This window comes from Neolamprologus brichardi, chromosome 5 (assembly GCF_056152115.1).
Source record: "Neolamprologus brichardi isolate AB-2024 chromosome 5, ASM5615211v1, whole genome shotgun sequence".
Classification (NCBI taxonomy): Eukaryota; Metazoa; Chordata; class Actinopteri; order Cichliformes; family Cichlidae; genus Neolamprologus; species Neolamprologus brichardi.
Genome location: NC_142108.1, coordinates 23,660,326 through 23,673,276, shown reverse-complemented (window position 1 = coordinate 23,673,276; position 12,951 = coordinate 23,660,326). Strand labels below are relative to the sequence as shown.

At 39.1% G+C, this 12,951-nt stretch overlaps 1 protein-coding gene across 4 annotated transcripts in view; it reads left to right on the top strand.

The window, feature by feature from the left end:
• The window catches only part of chd6 (chromodomain helicase DNA binding protein 6), a 94,800-nt gene that overhangs the window by 36,986 nt on the left and 44,863 nt on the right, over nt 1-12,951 (top strand). For all 4 annotated transcript variants that reach the window (XM_006782990.3, XM_006782992.3, XM_006782991.3 and 1 more), the window contains exons 3-5: nt 6,641-7,286; nt 8,745-8,889; nt 12,020-12,173. In XM_006782990.3, the coding sequence (XP_006783053.2) occupies nt 6,641-7,286; nt 8,745-8,889; nt 12,020-12,173 (945 nt within the window). The remainder of the gene's footprint in view (nt 1-6,640; nt 7,287-8,744; nt 8,890-12,019; nt 12,174-12,951) is intronic.

The following is a 12,951-nucleotide window of genomic DNA, read 5'->3' as shown; positions in this document are numbered from 1 at the left end:
ACATTATATCTGTTTAATTATTGAAATGTGTATAGAAACAAAAACACTGTGGCTGGCAGGGCATCAAAAAACCAAGAGAAGAGAAAATGACGCTGTCAAGTGTGCCAATAAATTTAAAGTAACAATATTTTTGTTAACCCTGGTGTTTCAATGCTAGAGTGCCACTGCACGTTTGACCATTGCCAGGGGTTAACTCAATAGATTATACCCACTGTAGTTAAATATTTATAGTGACTAAAAACATTGTAACTCTGATTGTAAATTTGTAGTATTACTGATCATTTTCTGTAATTAATTTTACACTCATTACTTAGAAAAGTCCAGGACTGCATTCTGTCTTCACTTCACCCCTGCTGAGTGGAATTGATGTCATTTGATTTCTCCAATCTTTCCATGGTTCGGTGTTTAAAATAATTGTTTTGTTTTTTCTTACTTTTACCTTTTGAATCTTAATACAATCTTTATGTTTAATATTTATGGCAAAAATATTTATTATACATTATACATACGCAACTTAGAAACAACTTTTGAATTATTGCTAGTTTATGTATAACCTTGTTTATTTTGTGCTTTTTCAAGCCTGGTAGATCAGCGGTCCCCAACCTTTTTTGCGCCACGGACCGGTTTATGCCCGACAATATTTTCACGGACCGGCCTTTAAGGTGTCGCGGATAAATACAACAAAATAAAAGTAGTACCGGTACCAAAAAAAGAAGATTTATTCATAACACACGTGAAAAGACCCAGGAAAACAGAGTTAACAATAAAAACGTTAACAAAATAACGCTGAAAACCGATTAAAAAACCCTGAAAACCATACATTTCACACCTGAGCCTCAACTCTTGCGGCCCGGTACCAAACGACTCACGGACCGGTACCGGTTCGAGGCCCGGGTGTTGGGGACCGCTGTGGTAGATGATGTTCTTCTATGCTTGAATAATAATGTCTTTATTTATTTGGACCAAAAAAAAAACCCACTAGTCTGTTACCAGTATACATGCCAGTGTAACAAATGTGATGTTGTTATTCATTAGAAAAATGTGTTTTTTGTTATTTTGCTCCCTTGAATGGTTTGCTTTCTGTCACAGCACACTTTGTTTACAGAATAGATTAGGCTGTATTGTCCTATCAAGCGAGCGTAATGGGACTGTTTCATCTTCAGCCATATGTAAATCCTGACTACAAATGCTTTGGGTGCATTTTCAGGTCTAATCCTCTTATGACTCAAATGTTGAACTTCTAAACCAAAGGCTCTGACTTGTTAAATTTAGTTGTTCCTCCCCAGGGAGTCCCGGTTAATTGATTAAAACTAGCACTTATGAAAAGCAGTGAAGATGCAGCAGGGCATCTGTCTTGGGGATTATGTTTCTGTAATAAAAACTGTTTGATATCTAAAGTAAATAGGGGCGTAATGGTGCACTAAATCCATGGTTTGCTATGCACACTAGTAATAGAGTCATACTTTGATATCATTTTCTGTACCGCAGAAAAAGCAAAGGAAATACCTAAATTGGCGTTTGGTGTTATGTTTAAAAAAAGGGAAACATTTAAAAAGCATCTATCTTGTCATGATTATTTCTTTAACGTTTGAGGTGCTTAAATGCTTTTAGTAAGCAAGACTGACATCTAAGTCAAGTGCAGTATATTCAGTATATTGCTGTATATGTGCTTCTTTCTGTGAAGAACGAGGACACCCATGTTATCTAAAGGAACTTCTTGGTATTGTTAGTGAACAAACTAACCAAATGCCTTGTGTTTACATGCATTGTTAACTCACTGAACATGGAGCCATGGTGATTAATCTGTAAAATGTGATTAATTAGATCTTGTAATGTGAGCTAACATATTGTATGCGTTTTGTGAATAACTCACACTGCAGAAAGCTAATAGACAACAGCTACTGCTCTGTGAAAATGTAACTTCTGGGAGTGCAGGTACAGACATAAATAGACTTGTGACAATAGCTGTTTGTATCAGCTGAAACCAAACATCCTTGCATCATAAACCTAAGTGTTTGCAGTCTTTTTCAGCAATTTATAAATAAGTACACCTTCCACTCATTATGATGATGTGGATGCAAAATTGTTACATTAACGTGCAAAAAAACCAAACAGCCAAGCCCCCCCCTTCCCAAAAAATAAAAATATTAATACAAAGTCCTCTATCTTGTGTGCAATAGTTTGTACCAGTGGGAAGTCTTTTAAAGGCAAGTTTCCATCAACGATGTAAATCAGTCAAACTCTGCTCTCAGATACGCATGCACGCACACACGGACACACACACACACACACACACACACACACACACACACACACACACACACACACACACACACACACACACAGCATATTGACTCTCATGCCCTTGTTGAAACCTTCAGATGGAAGATAAAAGCACATTGAACTCGCTGTGCATTCAGAATTGATCAGTTTAAAATATTGATAGTTCGGCTGATCTTTTTTTTTTTTTTTTTTTTTTGCGCCCATACATTTATTTATTATTATTATTTATCTATCTGTTTTTGTTGTTGTTGTTTTTTGTTTTTATTTTTTTTAAGCTAGTGACTCTGGCCTGCTTATGCATGAAGTAGATGCATTAACTTGCACAATGTAATGCTGTATTTTTATTAACAATTACAGATATTATTCTAATAATAGACACAGGTTTTTATATGTGTTTTTATAACAGGGTCGTCAGTTTACTGTGGTTGTCACATATACTTGACCAGCAGTGGGATTGAGAACAATGCCAGAAAAGCATATTTTGCTGTGGATTCTTGGGGTGTTTTTGGTAGTTTGGGGGTTATTTCAACATTCCGATTAAATTTCAAGCTTTTGTCTGGGAAAACATCTGCCTAGCTGTGGTTCTCTTGAGCAAGACTCGTTATGCCAGTTGTAGGATGAGTTTTAATAGCCGACCCTTTGCACTGACCTGCCTGTGGTGCAGCAAAGCAGGGAGAATTCCAGTTTCCAATCAGGCAGCACATTATTATTAATTATGAAGGATACATTCATTATTGACAGACTAAATACCAGTGAAGAAGAATGTGAGGAGAATGCACTCCTTGCAAAAACAAACTCTATAATGGAATTTTGTCTCGTGTTCTTTGTATGAAGGATTTAGTTGATTCACATGAATTCACTCAAACAGAGCTGGATGTAAGTTACAGTAACTACATAAATCACTGGAATGAATAATGTTCAGTCTTTATGGTGTAGATTAATAAACAATTCAGTGAAATAAATAAGTAAATAAATACATTTAGTTTTTCCATGCCTTAATGTTTCAGTGTAACTCACTGCAACGACTCTACCATGAGTACATTTCAGTTGCAGATGATCTCAGCTATTGCTTCTGCCTTTGCTTATTCACGTTCCTCTTCTTTTGCGTTTCATTCATTCTCATTGGCTACAACTATCTCTTGTTTGTCGTCTCCGGTTATTTAGCTGTGACTACAGCAATGCTGGATGCCTGCAAATTAATTGCACAGATGATGACAATGGTGGAGCGTTTCCCTGTGTGTTTTTGGAAGTTTAATTTGCTACTACCTGTCCAGATTTTAATCCCTAACCCAGCTTTTGCCTCCTCCTGAACAACAATACTGACCAGCTATTTTTCAATATTCTTCTGGATTAAAGCAGTGCACATGAAGTGTCACATTTAAAGAATTTACATCATTATTTACACAACCTCAGCTACGCAGAGCCGCTGTGTCTACCCACATGTATTTTGTTATACATGTACAATGAGTATAAAGGGCTTTTCTATTCTATTGTTCCATCTTAGCCATCTACCCAATCATTGCCTCTGATACTGGCAGCATTTCTTTGTAGTTAAAAAGAGAGTCATTATAAGGCAGTGAGTGGTGTTATTTTAATAGCACTGATGTTTGGTGAACAGCTCCCTGGTTGCCATATATACTCTATAACATACCTGGATATCCTGGCAGGTAAAGTTTGTGCATGATATGTCAGCAATCCCTTCAGGGTTTTTCTTTAATTAATCACAAACCTGCATTCGGACTCAGAGATAATTGGTGAGTAAAGGGCACCATAGCTTCACAAAACACATTTTTGCCATACTTTATACACCAGCACAAACTATTTTGTATAAATGTCCCAAAGTAGGAATTGATGCTACGATGGAACGTTACATCACGATGGTCAGATGTTCTGATTTTCTGTGCCATGTTAATGCTCTGCAAAGTATTCAGCTTCACGCCGGAGCAGAAGGTAGGAACTATAACATAATAATTCTAGATTATTTTATAACTTATCACCTCTGCAGGCATTACATAATTTTTTTTTACAGCCTTTGTGAAAACATTGTGGCTCATTTTTCTGCAAATATTGGGTTTAGTTGCCACTTCAAGGTTACTATTTGAGATGTAAAGTACTACAAATTTATTAGACCAACAGTCATAAAAACAAGAAAACCTAAATGTTTTAGAAATCGGTCAAAAACCTATTTAAAATTATATGGTTTTTTTTATTATAATCATCTCTGTGAAGTCAAAGATTAAACTAGCGTAACATTCAGTTACTAACACTAATTTTTTCTGTTAAGTAATCTGAGTAAATAACAGTAATTTGATATTAATAAAGACATAATAATGTGCTTTAATTTTTGTCTTTTTTTCTTTTCTTTTTTTTTTAAAGATTTGTGGATAATTTTTTCTCATTTGTTTCTTAGCTGAATACCACCTTGAATATCTAATGGTTCACAGCAGTTGTTAGGTTTAGTTATGACTCTGCAGGGGGCACTGGATTCGGCTGCAGAGTCACAGAGTGAGTAACATCTTGTTAAAGCTGTTGAACTGGCTGTGATAATACAATAGAGAAATTGGCTTTGTGCTAAATATGAGCAATATGCCATCATATTCCTGTAGACTGGAGTTCATCACTGGATGCAACACCTTAGAAATGCCTCAATCAAGCACTGCAGACTTTAGTACAAGCTGTGTTTAACCCCATGAAATTGCAATCTCTTTGTATTTGATATAAAGTAACCAACGGATTTTGGAACATCTTATCTGCATTTTTGACTTTAGCAGATAGGTACAATTTGCCCACATGTTATGCTGACCTTGAGGTCCACCTACTAGTCATGAATATTTATGGTTGCCAATATTTATGCAGTCACAAGAGACTTATTAGCATACTTGAGCTTCGCTTCCTACCTAATTTCAATGAGATGACAACCTGATGTCATAATCAGAGGTGGACAATGAAGCTACCGTACTTCATCTATTCTCCATTAATGTTAGAGATATAGCCATGATGGAAATGACCCTTTTGACATTTACAGCACTGCTTAAAGATGATGCAATAATTCACGTTTGGATCTGTTAGGTTAGAGTGGAAGAGTGCTGTGCTGATTGAGCAGTTGGGAGCAGTGTTGTTGAATGGACTTTGCATTTTTGACTGTTTCAAAATGAGGATTTAGGAATATGTGGTGTCACAATGTCCTCGCAACATCGCATGGTTTGATATATTCCAAAATTAGGGACATTGCTGAATGTATCACTATCCACTACTTACAACTTTACTCATTTTCCGATTTAACATACAAATAAAAAAACACATGTTTAAAAGTAGCCACTTTTTGTGTGTGTGTGTGTGTGTGTGTGTGTGTGTGTGGCCTTTTTCAGCTTTATTTGATAAATGCAGTAAAGAGAGGACAGGAAAGTAGGGGATTGTCTGTCCATTTTAACTAAAAACGAATGAACAATTAATAAGATGTTAAGTTTAGTTTTAGTTTGCTGTGACACACCTGGTGAATCAAAGCCAAAGGAAGAGAAGACCGCGAAGTCGACCAGAGTTTAATAGGTGGAAGGCATCGTATATGAAGGTTGGCTTCCTCAGGTTTCATGTCAACGTAGACACCTGCTGAAGGGCCTTCACTAGACGATTGTGTGTGAGACATTGGGTGTGCAAAATTCAGTGGGCTTTCTGAAATGTATGCTGATCGTGCAGAGAGGCCATGATTTTGAAGCAAGTACTCGGTGTTCCGGAGGCATTTTGGATCGAGAGAGAATTAAACCAGGAACTGGAACAGGAAATAAGAATTTTCTTATTAGGGTTGTTGCAAATGGCAGATATTTCTTCGATATTAATCAACTACCATTATTGGAAGCTTTGTCTAATTTTCTCCTCAGTTCATCTCCACCGACTCTGAAGAATACTTCCCATACTATTTGGCTTCAGTATGTTTATTTGAATAGAGAAAACAAACAGCCGTGTTTTATTTTTATTTTGTTTATTTATTTATTTATTTTTGCTATGTGTTGAAAGTGAACCAAAAGAGTTGAGCTGTATGCTGTTAAGAGCAAAACAGCGAACTGAAAAATGCAAAGTTTCACAGCACTGAAGGGAACTGGCGAGTTGGGTGTTAGTTCTCTGCACGTCTGATGCTACTGACATTTTTTTTTAATGTCACATGTCTTCATGAGGTTGATAATTATTTTTACATACTCAACACTCTGCTGTTTTGGAGGACTTTTGCTTTGAGACGTCTGCTCAGGAGGTATTCATGAGAAGAATTTAAACCAAGCAGTAAAGTAGAGATGAGTAGAATTTATTAGTTAAAAAGGAACAGTATAACGATCAACTGTATTTATGACACGCTCTTCTTTTTCAGATGTTCACTGGCCTCTTGAAGCACACACCACCTCAGGCCTCCGCTGCAGCAGCCTCCTCCTCTTCCTCGGACCAAAACAGCAACGCACAAACTACAGCTCCCACAATCCCACGGGGACACCTGGTTGTGGGCACCAAGGACCAGCTCCGCCTCCTCACCCCTGTGGGCAGCACGGTGACATCCAATCACTGCACCACTTCCGGGGTCCACGCTGCTAAGCACTCCGGAGGAGCCCCACGGCCTCCCTCCTCTATGAGCGAGGAGGATGATGGAGGTGGCGGAGGCAGGGTGAAGAAGAAACGAAAGAAAAAGGACAAGAGGGAATGGGAGAAAGCAGGAGTGGAGTGTGAGGAAAAGGAGAGCAGCAAACCAAAGAAACGAAGGGAGGAGAGGGAGCCGATAGTGGTCTCCCTGAGAAAGAGCAAGGAACCCAAGGAGGCTAAGGAGGGAAAGGAGCGTAAGGAGCGCAGGACCAAGGGAAAGGAGGGCAGGACAGAGAGTGAGACGGTGCTGAAAAATGTGTCGGGGGTTAAAACGTCAGGTGCCGCTGTTTCCCCGGGATCGGCTCAGATGCCTGTCAAGGTCCCTGGCAAAAGAGGAAGAAAACCCAAGGTCAAAGTCCTACCTCCTGTACCCTCCAATCAAGGTTTGAAGAGTGTCAAGTGTTTTTGTTTGTGTGGCAGTGGCAGCAAGAAGTTTTGGATTGTGTTTTTAATAGTGTAGTTTGCTTTACCTACAGTAGGGATGTGCATGATTAGTTTACTAGGCAATTAAATATTATTGCCCTTGTTAATTGGTACCAGAAATACTTTTAGGTTAAGCTACTTCTTCATATCTTATTAATTTATTCCATCTGCAAAAAGTGTTTATTCTGATGTGCCACATGCCGTTTTTCAAGGCTGTGTCCGTTGACAGCTTCTTAATGTCTAATGATGGTACCAGTAGTAACTTTAATTAAAAAAAATGCACCCAGGCTGCTTTACTTATGTGATGGTGGCAGTGTTTGCTGTCTGCTAACCTCTGCTGCTTTGAAGTCTGTGTGAATGAGTGTCTCGTTCTGTGTTTTGTCAACAACCAAAGAACAAAACCTTAAAAATGTGATGACAACAGGCGTTTGAGCTCGAACAGTTCGGGACTAATTGGCAGGCAAGGATGATGCCTGTCCTGTTCGTAAATGTCCTTAAATCATGATCAGACATGTCAGCATAAATAGAGGTTATTATAATGCGATTGTTGGATTTAATTAAGACCGAGTACGCATGGTTATGTGTTTGCACGTGTGTGGGTGGGTGTATTAGCATTCTTTCAATAGCTGAAGAACAGAAAAAGATTTTCTGCAAGAATTATATCAGTGCATGTTTGATGATGCCAAACCCAGCAATAGACTTAGATGACACTGAAAGTAGGATAATAGAATTTATATGTATTATTGAAACAACTACAAGCTGCATTTTGCGTTCTTTGTCAGTGCTGCTGACAGTCCACTGTTGGGGACAGTGTGTACTCTCAATGCTGTTGTTGTTTGCGACCAAACAACAACAACAAAACAAACAACACAAGAAAAACCCCCACATGTTTCCCCGTGGGTGAATATTCACGGTGATGTTGACATTCTTGGTTAATAAGAACATTCTGCCTAGGTCAAGATTATTTACATCAGCATGCAGACTCTTCCTTTTGGATCATGTTTGTGGGGTTTGGTGTTAAGTCCTGAAAATTATTGAGTTGGTATAAAATTTAGCCAAGATATTAATATTTTCATGCTCTGCCTATGATGAATTAAAAGAACGTACTGACCCCTTAATCACTTAGCTGCACCATCAGGTCAAAATGTCAATATTCCTGGTACTTCTGTTTAGTGATATTTAGTAAATGTAAGCCTGCTTACCAGCCAAGTACAGTGTTCAAGAATGCAGGGCGTTGCCATACCACGGCCCTAGCAAACTAATATTAATACATGTGCATCAAAAGAGCTGTGGGAAAAAAGAAAAAGAAAAATCAGCTTCAGTTTAAGAATGACTAAAGTTATCATGGAAGTGTGACCACCGCCGCTTGTCCTGTACAAGAGCTTGCATTAACTCACAAATTTCCAAATCCTCTTCAGCTCGTCCTACCCAAGGAGTCCACACAAAAGTCCCAGGGGGGGCACATGGCACCCAGGCCGCCCACAGCCATGGTAAGAACCACGGTCAGGCGAACAGCAAGACGCCAGTCCCGTCAGCGCCAAAACAGAGGGGTCGAAAACCCAGGTAAGACTTCCTGACGGGCTAACAATTCATGGGTGGAGAGAAGAATTTACAAGGAGAATATTGCTATAGGGAAAGAAGGTAGAGAAAAGAGGCCGCACTAGAAAACCCCTTGAAGTGCACAATAATGGGGTAAAGCGAGGAAGTCGGCAGCAAACCTGTCGTGTGCAACAAATAATGCAGTTCATTGGTTACAAATATTTCACTTTGAGGCTACATTAAGGAGAAATACTAAAGAGAGACCCAAGACATCATGAATGCATAGTAAGATTTTGACCTTCGCAAAATAAACCACTCAAGTCAAGCTGGTGATTTCTGGAATTTGTGAATTTTTGAAAACTAATTAACTTTGGAAATGTGTTTGAATCTTAATTTTATTGTGAAGAACATGTGTGTGTGTGTATGTGTTAGTCCCCATAGGGAAATTGCTCCTCTGCATTTAACCCATTCACCCAGTGAAGCAGTGGGCAGCCACAACAGCGCCCGGGGAGCAGTGTGTAGGGACGGTACCTTGCTCAGGGGTACCTCGGGGTAACCGTTCAGTGGAGTCGAACCCCCGACCTTCTGATCATGGGGCCACCACTTTACCTACTGAGCTATCCCTGCCAAACAAACACGTCCATGCAAGCTGATAAAATGTTTCTCTTTATCAGCCACGCCATCACTTCAGAGATGCTATTCACATCTCATCTCACAAACCTCTTATAAGCACAGGAGGATGTGTAAATATGATACAGATGCATATACCTTAATAACAGACTGTTTAATTGAAGTTGACAACCTTAGCTGTTCTTCCTTTACTGTCATTGCTATTCCCCCTTCTATTAATCAGCTCACTTTTGAAAAGCTGAGCAATTGGAGGGTAGATGGAGGGAGCACTGACACATCTGTCACAAATGCTGCTACTGTCATATTTTATATCCTCAAATAGTATTCAGGCTTTTTTTTATTTAACTCACCTGCAGAACACACCTGTATTAAAGTTGGGCTTTTGTTTCTGAATTCTGTTTGATCAGCTTAATTTCTCATCTCTTAATACAGAAACTCACTTTGATGAGTAACTGAAGTGTGATCACAAGATGCACCCGTGCGACATTTTAAATAACATTAATAACTGCACTCTAACCTTAACCAGACCTTCCTGTAACTCTTTCGTATATTAACAGCCTTACTGTTTAAGTGGATGGAACCATTTAATCTCTTAATGGAACTTTTATTGTAAAACATTAGCATGCGTACGATACCCAACAGCAGCTGTACCAGATTGTATTTTCTCAGCTTGTGTCTGCGGCCAGGCTTTTATTTGTTCTTGTCATCTATGCACTTTGCCATTTTCAGACCCAGCTTTCAGGTGGCTACTACTGGTTATTTTAAGAAAGAATGGCAGACTTTAGACAGGATTTCTTTGTGAATTACATTTGTGCTAGGATGATCTCAGATGTGTCACAGCAGCATGCAGTAAGTATTGGGTTGTGGATAAAGAGAAAGACTGGAGCTCAAGAGATTGGTGTAGACTGGACTGCATATTTGTGACAAGTTGAGTCAGGGTTATGATGCTGTAATGCGAATGAGAGAAAGGAGATGGTGTCAGAGAAAGAGCAGGTTTCTCAGACAAAAGCAGTACATGTGCAAGCAGAAATTTGTGATTAAAATAGTTTGGAAGAAATGGACTGTGAATGAATGAGGGAGGACAGAAATGGTAACAGATGTGAAGTTAAGAAAGGAAGCAGCCGAGTTATGAAAGACAAAGAAGGAAAAGAGAAGAGAAGAAGCTGCCAATGAAAGTTATGAAGAGAATGGAGGGAAGAGATGATGATCAGTGCCATGAAAGGGGCGGGGGTGGGGGAGTTGGGTAGTAAGGATGAGAAGCTACATGGATAATGATGTAAAGGAAGAGTGCAGATAAGAGAGGAGAAAACTAGATAAAATGTTAGAGAGAGAAGATCCACTGTAGTAATGAAAAGAAGACCTTGTGAACTCTTCTGGCTTGGGGTCATTTCCAGGTTATGCTCTGGTATCCGTCATGTGTTGTTCGAATAAAACCATCCACAGAAAGATTTGAAAAGCCTCATGTGGTGCAGCTGTAAATCCATCTTAATCTGCTGCTTTTGTCTTTTCTTACTGCTCACTTTGCCACAGTTTTTGTGCAAGAGAGAGAAAATGTCTTTAACCGGGGCAGGAGATGAATCTGTTTTGCGCCTCGGACTCTGCCTGCCAGTATTATCCTAAATCATTAGTCACCATAAGCAGGTCATGTGCCAGCTGCATTTTTGACTTATTAACATTTGATTGTTATACTGTAAAGTCAGCGGCAGAAGAAAGTGTGAAATATTGAGTAATTTTTCCAAAAGGTGACTTATACTGCATGTCAACATTTTGTTTAAAGTTTTATTTTGTATTTTTATTTTTTTTTTATTTGTGTCAACGATGCTTGATTGCTCATTCGACAGGCAATAAATATCTGCTCGAGAATGTCAAAATATTTATGTTGCTTCCCTTGTTAGTTTAAAATGAATAGCTTTATGGCAGTATTCTATACATTAATAAAAGGAGTCAGAAAAAATTCAGGGATCCCCAAAGGGAAATTGTTTTATTGCAGTTGTTGTGAAAAAATGTTGCGAAATCTACAGAAGTAGAAATGAGACAAAATTACATTTCTGATGGATAATATTTTTTAAAAAGGGGAACAACGGATTTCCATCATACTACAGTTTGATTTGACAAAGTGAAAACAAAAGGAAATGATTTGTTCGTTGTAGTTTTAGTAAGTGCTTGAAGCTGTGGATCTATCATTTCAAGTAATTGAACATTACACTTTGCTCTTTTGCGTTAACTCCTTTATTAAAATGTTGCAAACAACACATTTACTGTCATTTCTCAGGCTGTGATTTTGCTGTCAGGTAGCAGTTGGGCAGTTTCGTTGTAATCTGTGATCAATCAGTGGTTGTCTTTTGTGATTAGGAAATGACAGTACTTCAGCATATTAGCATCAAGAGTAAGAGCTGAAAGAACTTCCTCAACCAGTCCGCCACAAATCCTCAGGGAGCAGCAGAGTTTCCAGCCGCTGAGTGAGAAAATGCTGCTGCAGGCTACTAGAGTGGCGAATTACTCATCAGAATTCCTGCCCTTACAGAGATCCTGGCGCAGCGCCGGTGGAGAAGAAGAAGAAAGGGAAGAGGAGAAACCAGGAGCTGGCTGTCCAGGAGGGGGTGGAGAGTGATGACACTACCTCAATGTCAGCCATTAACATGGGTGGAGAGGACAGCCAAGACCCCCTGGATAATGCAGTGAGTGCACAGCAAAACTGGATAGAAGCTGAACACAAAAGGCTGTCATCACAGTATTTACAAAGAAAAACCTACACAAAGGATAAAGGGTCGATTTGATGATCTTCTGAACAGCAGCAACATTCTTAATGGCAGGAATCTTAGCAGTTTTTGTCGTCTTTAGTTATATACCACTTTTAAAACAGCCAGAGCTGAACAGAGTGCACATTAAAAAACAGGGAATGTCAAAAATAGGTGCACAGACCACCAAAATGAAAAACAGGATTAAATGTCTAAGGCCATTAAATAAACAAGAGCCACTAAAAGTTAAAAGCATGCATGTGTTGAGATTTGCGTCATTAAGGAAGGAACATTTGTCTATTCAATGCAGTCCGCAATTAGAAGCAGTTCTTCTAGGATCTACAAGGCTTAGGGGTAGGGTGGAGGCAGATGAGCGCTTAAGTCAATTCAGTATTTGACAGGTCTACAGAACGTCAATGCTAGTGCTGCTGTAATGCTTCTCTATTTTGCTGGTACTAATTTGGAGTCTTCCAGCAGCACTCTTTAGCAGCTGGAGAGAGTCTGAGCTAGCCAATACACCGGTGTGTTTCAAATATCCAGGAGAGCAATGTGTTGATAAAAGTTTTCGTGTCACTGAGAAATAGGATGGGCTTCAGGAGGCCGGTGGAGTTTTACAGATTGCTTCTCTTTTTGACTGGAAAGACATTTTTGAAGGCATAACATAAAATGGACAAGCTTTCCACATCAGAGAGTGTCAACCTGACTTAATTAGCTTAGC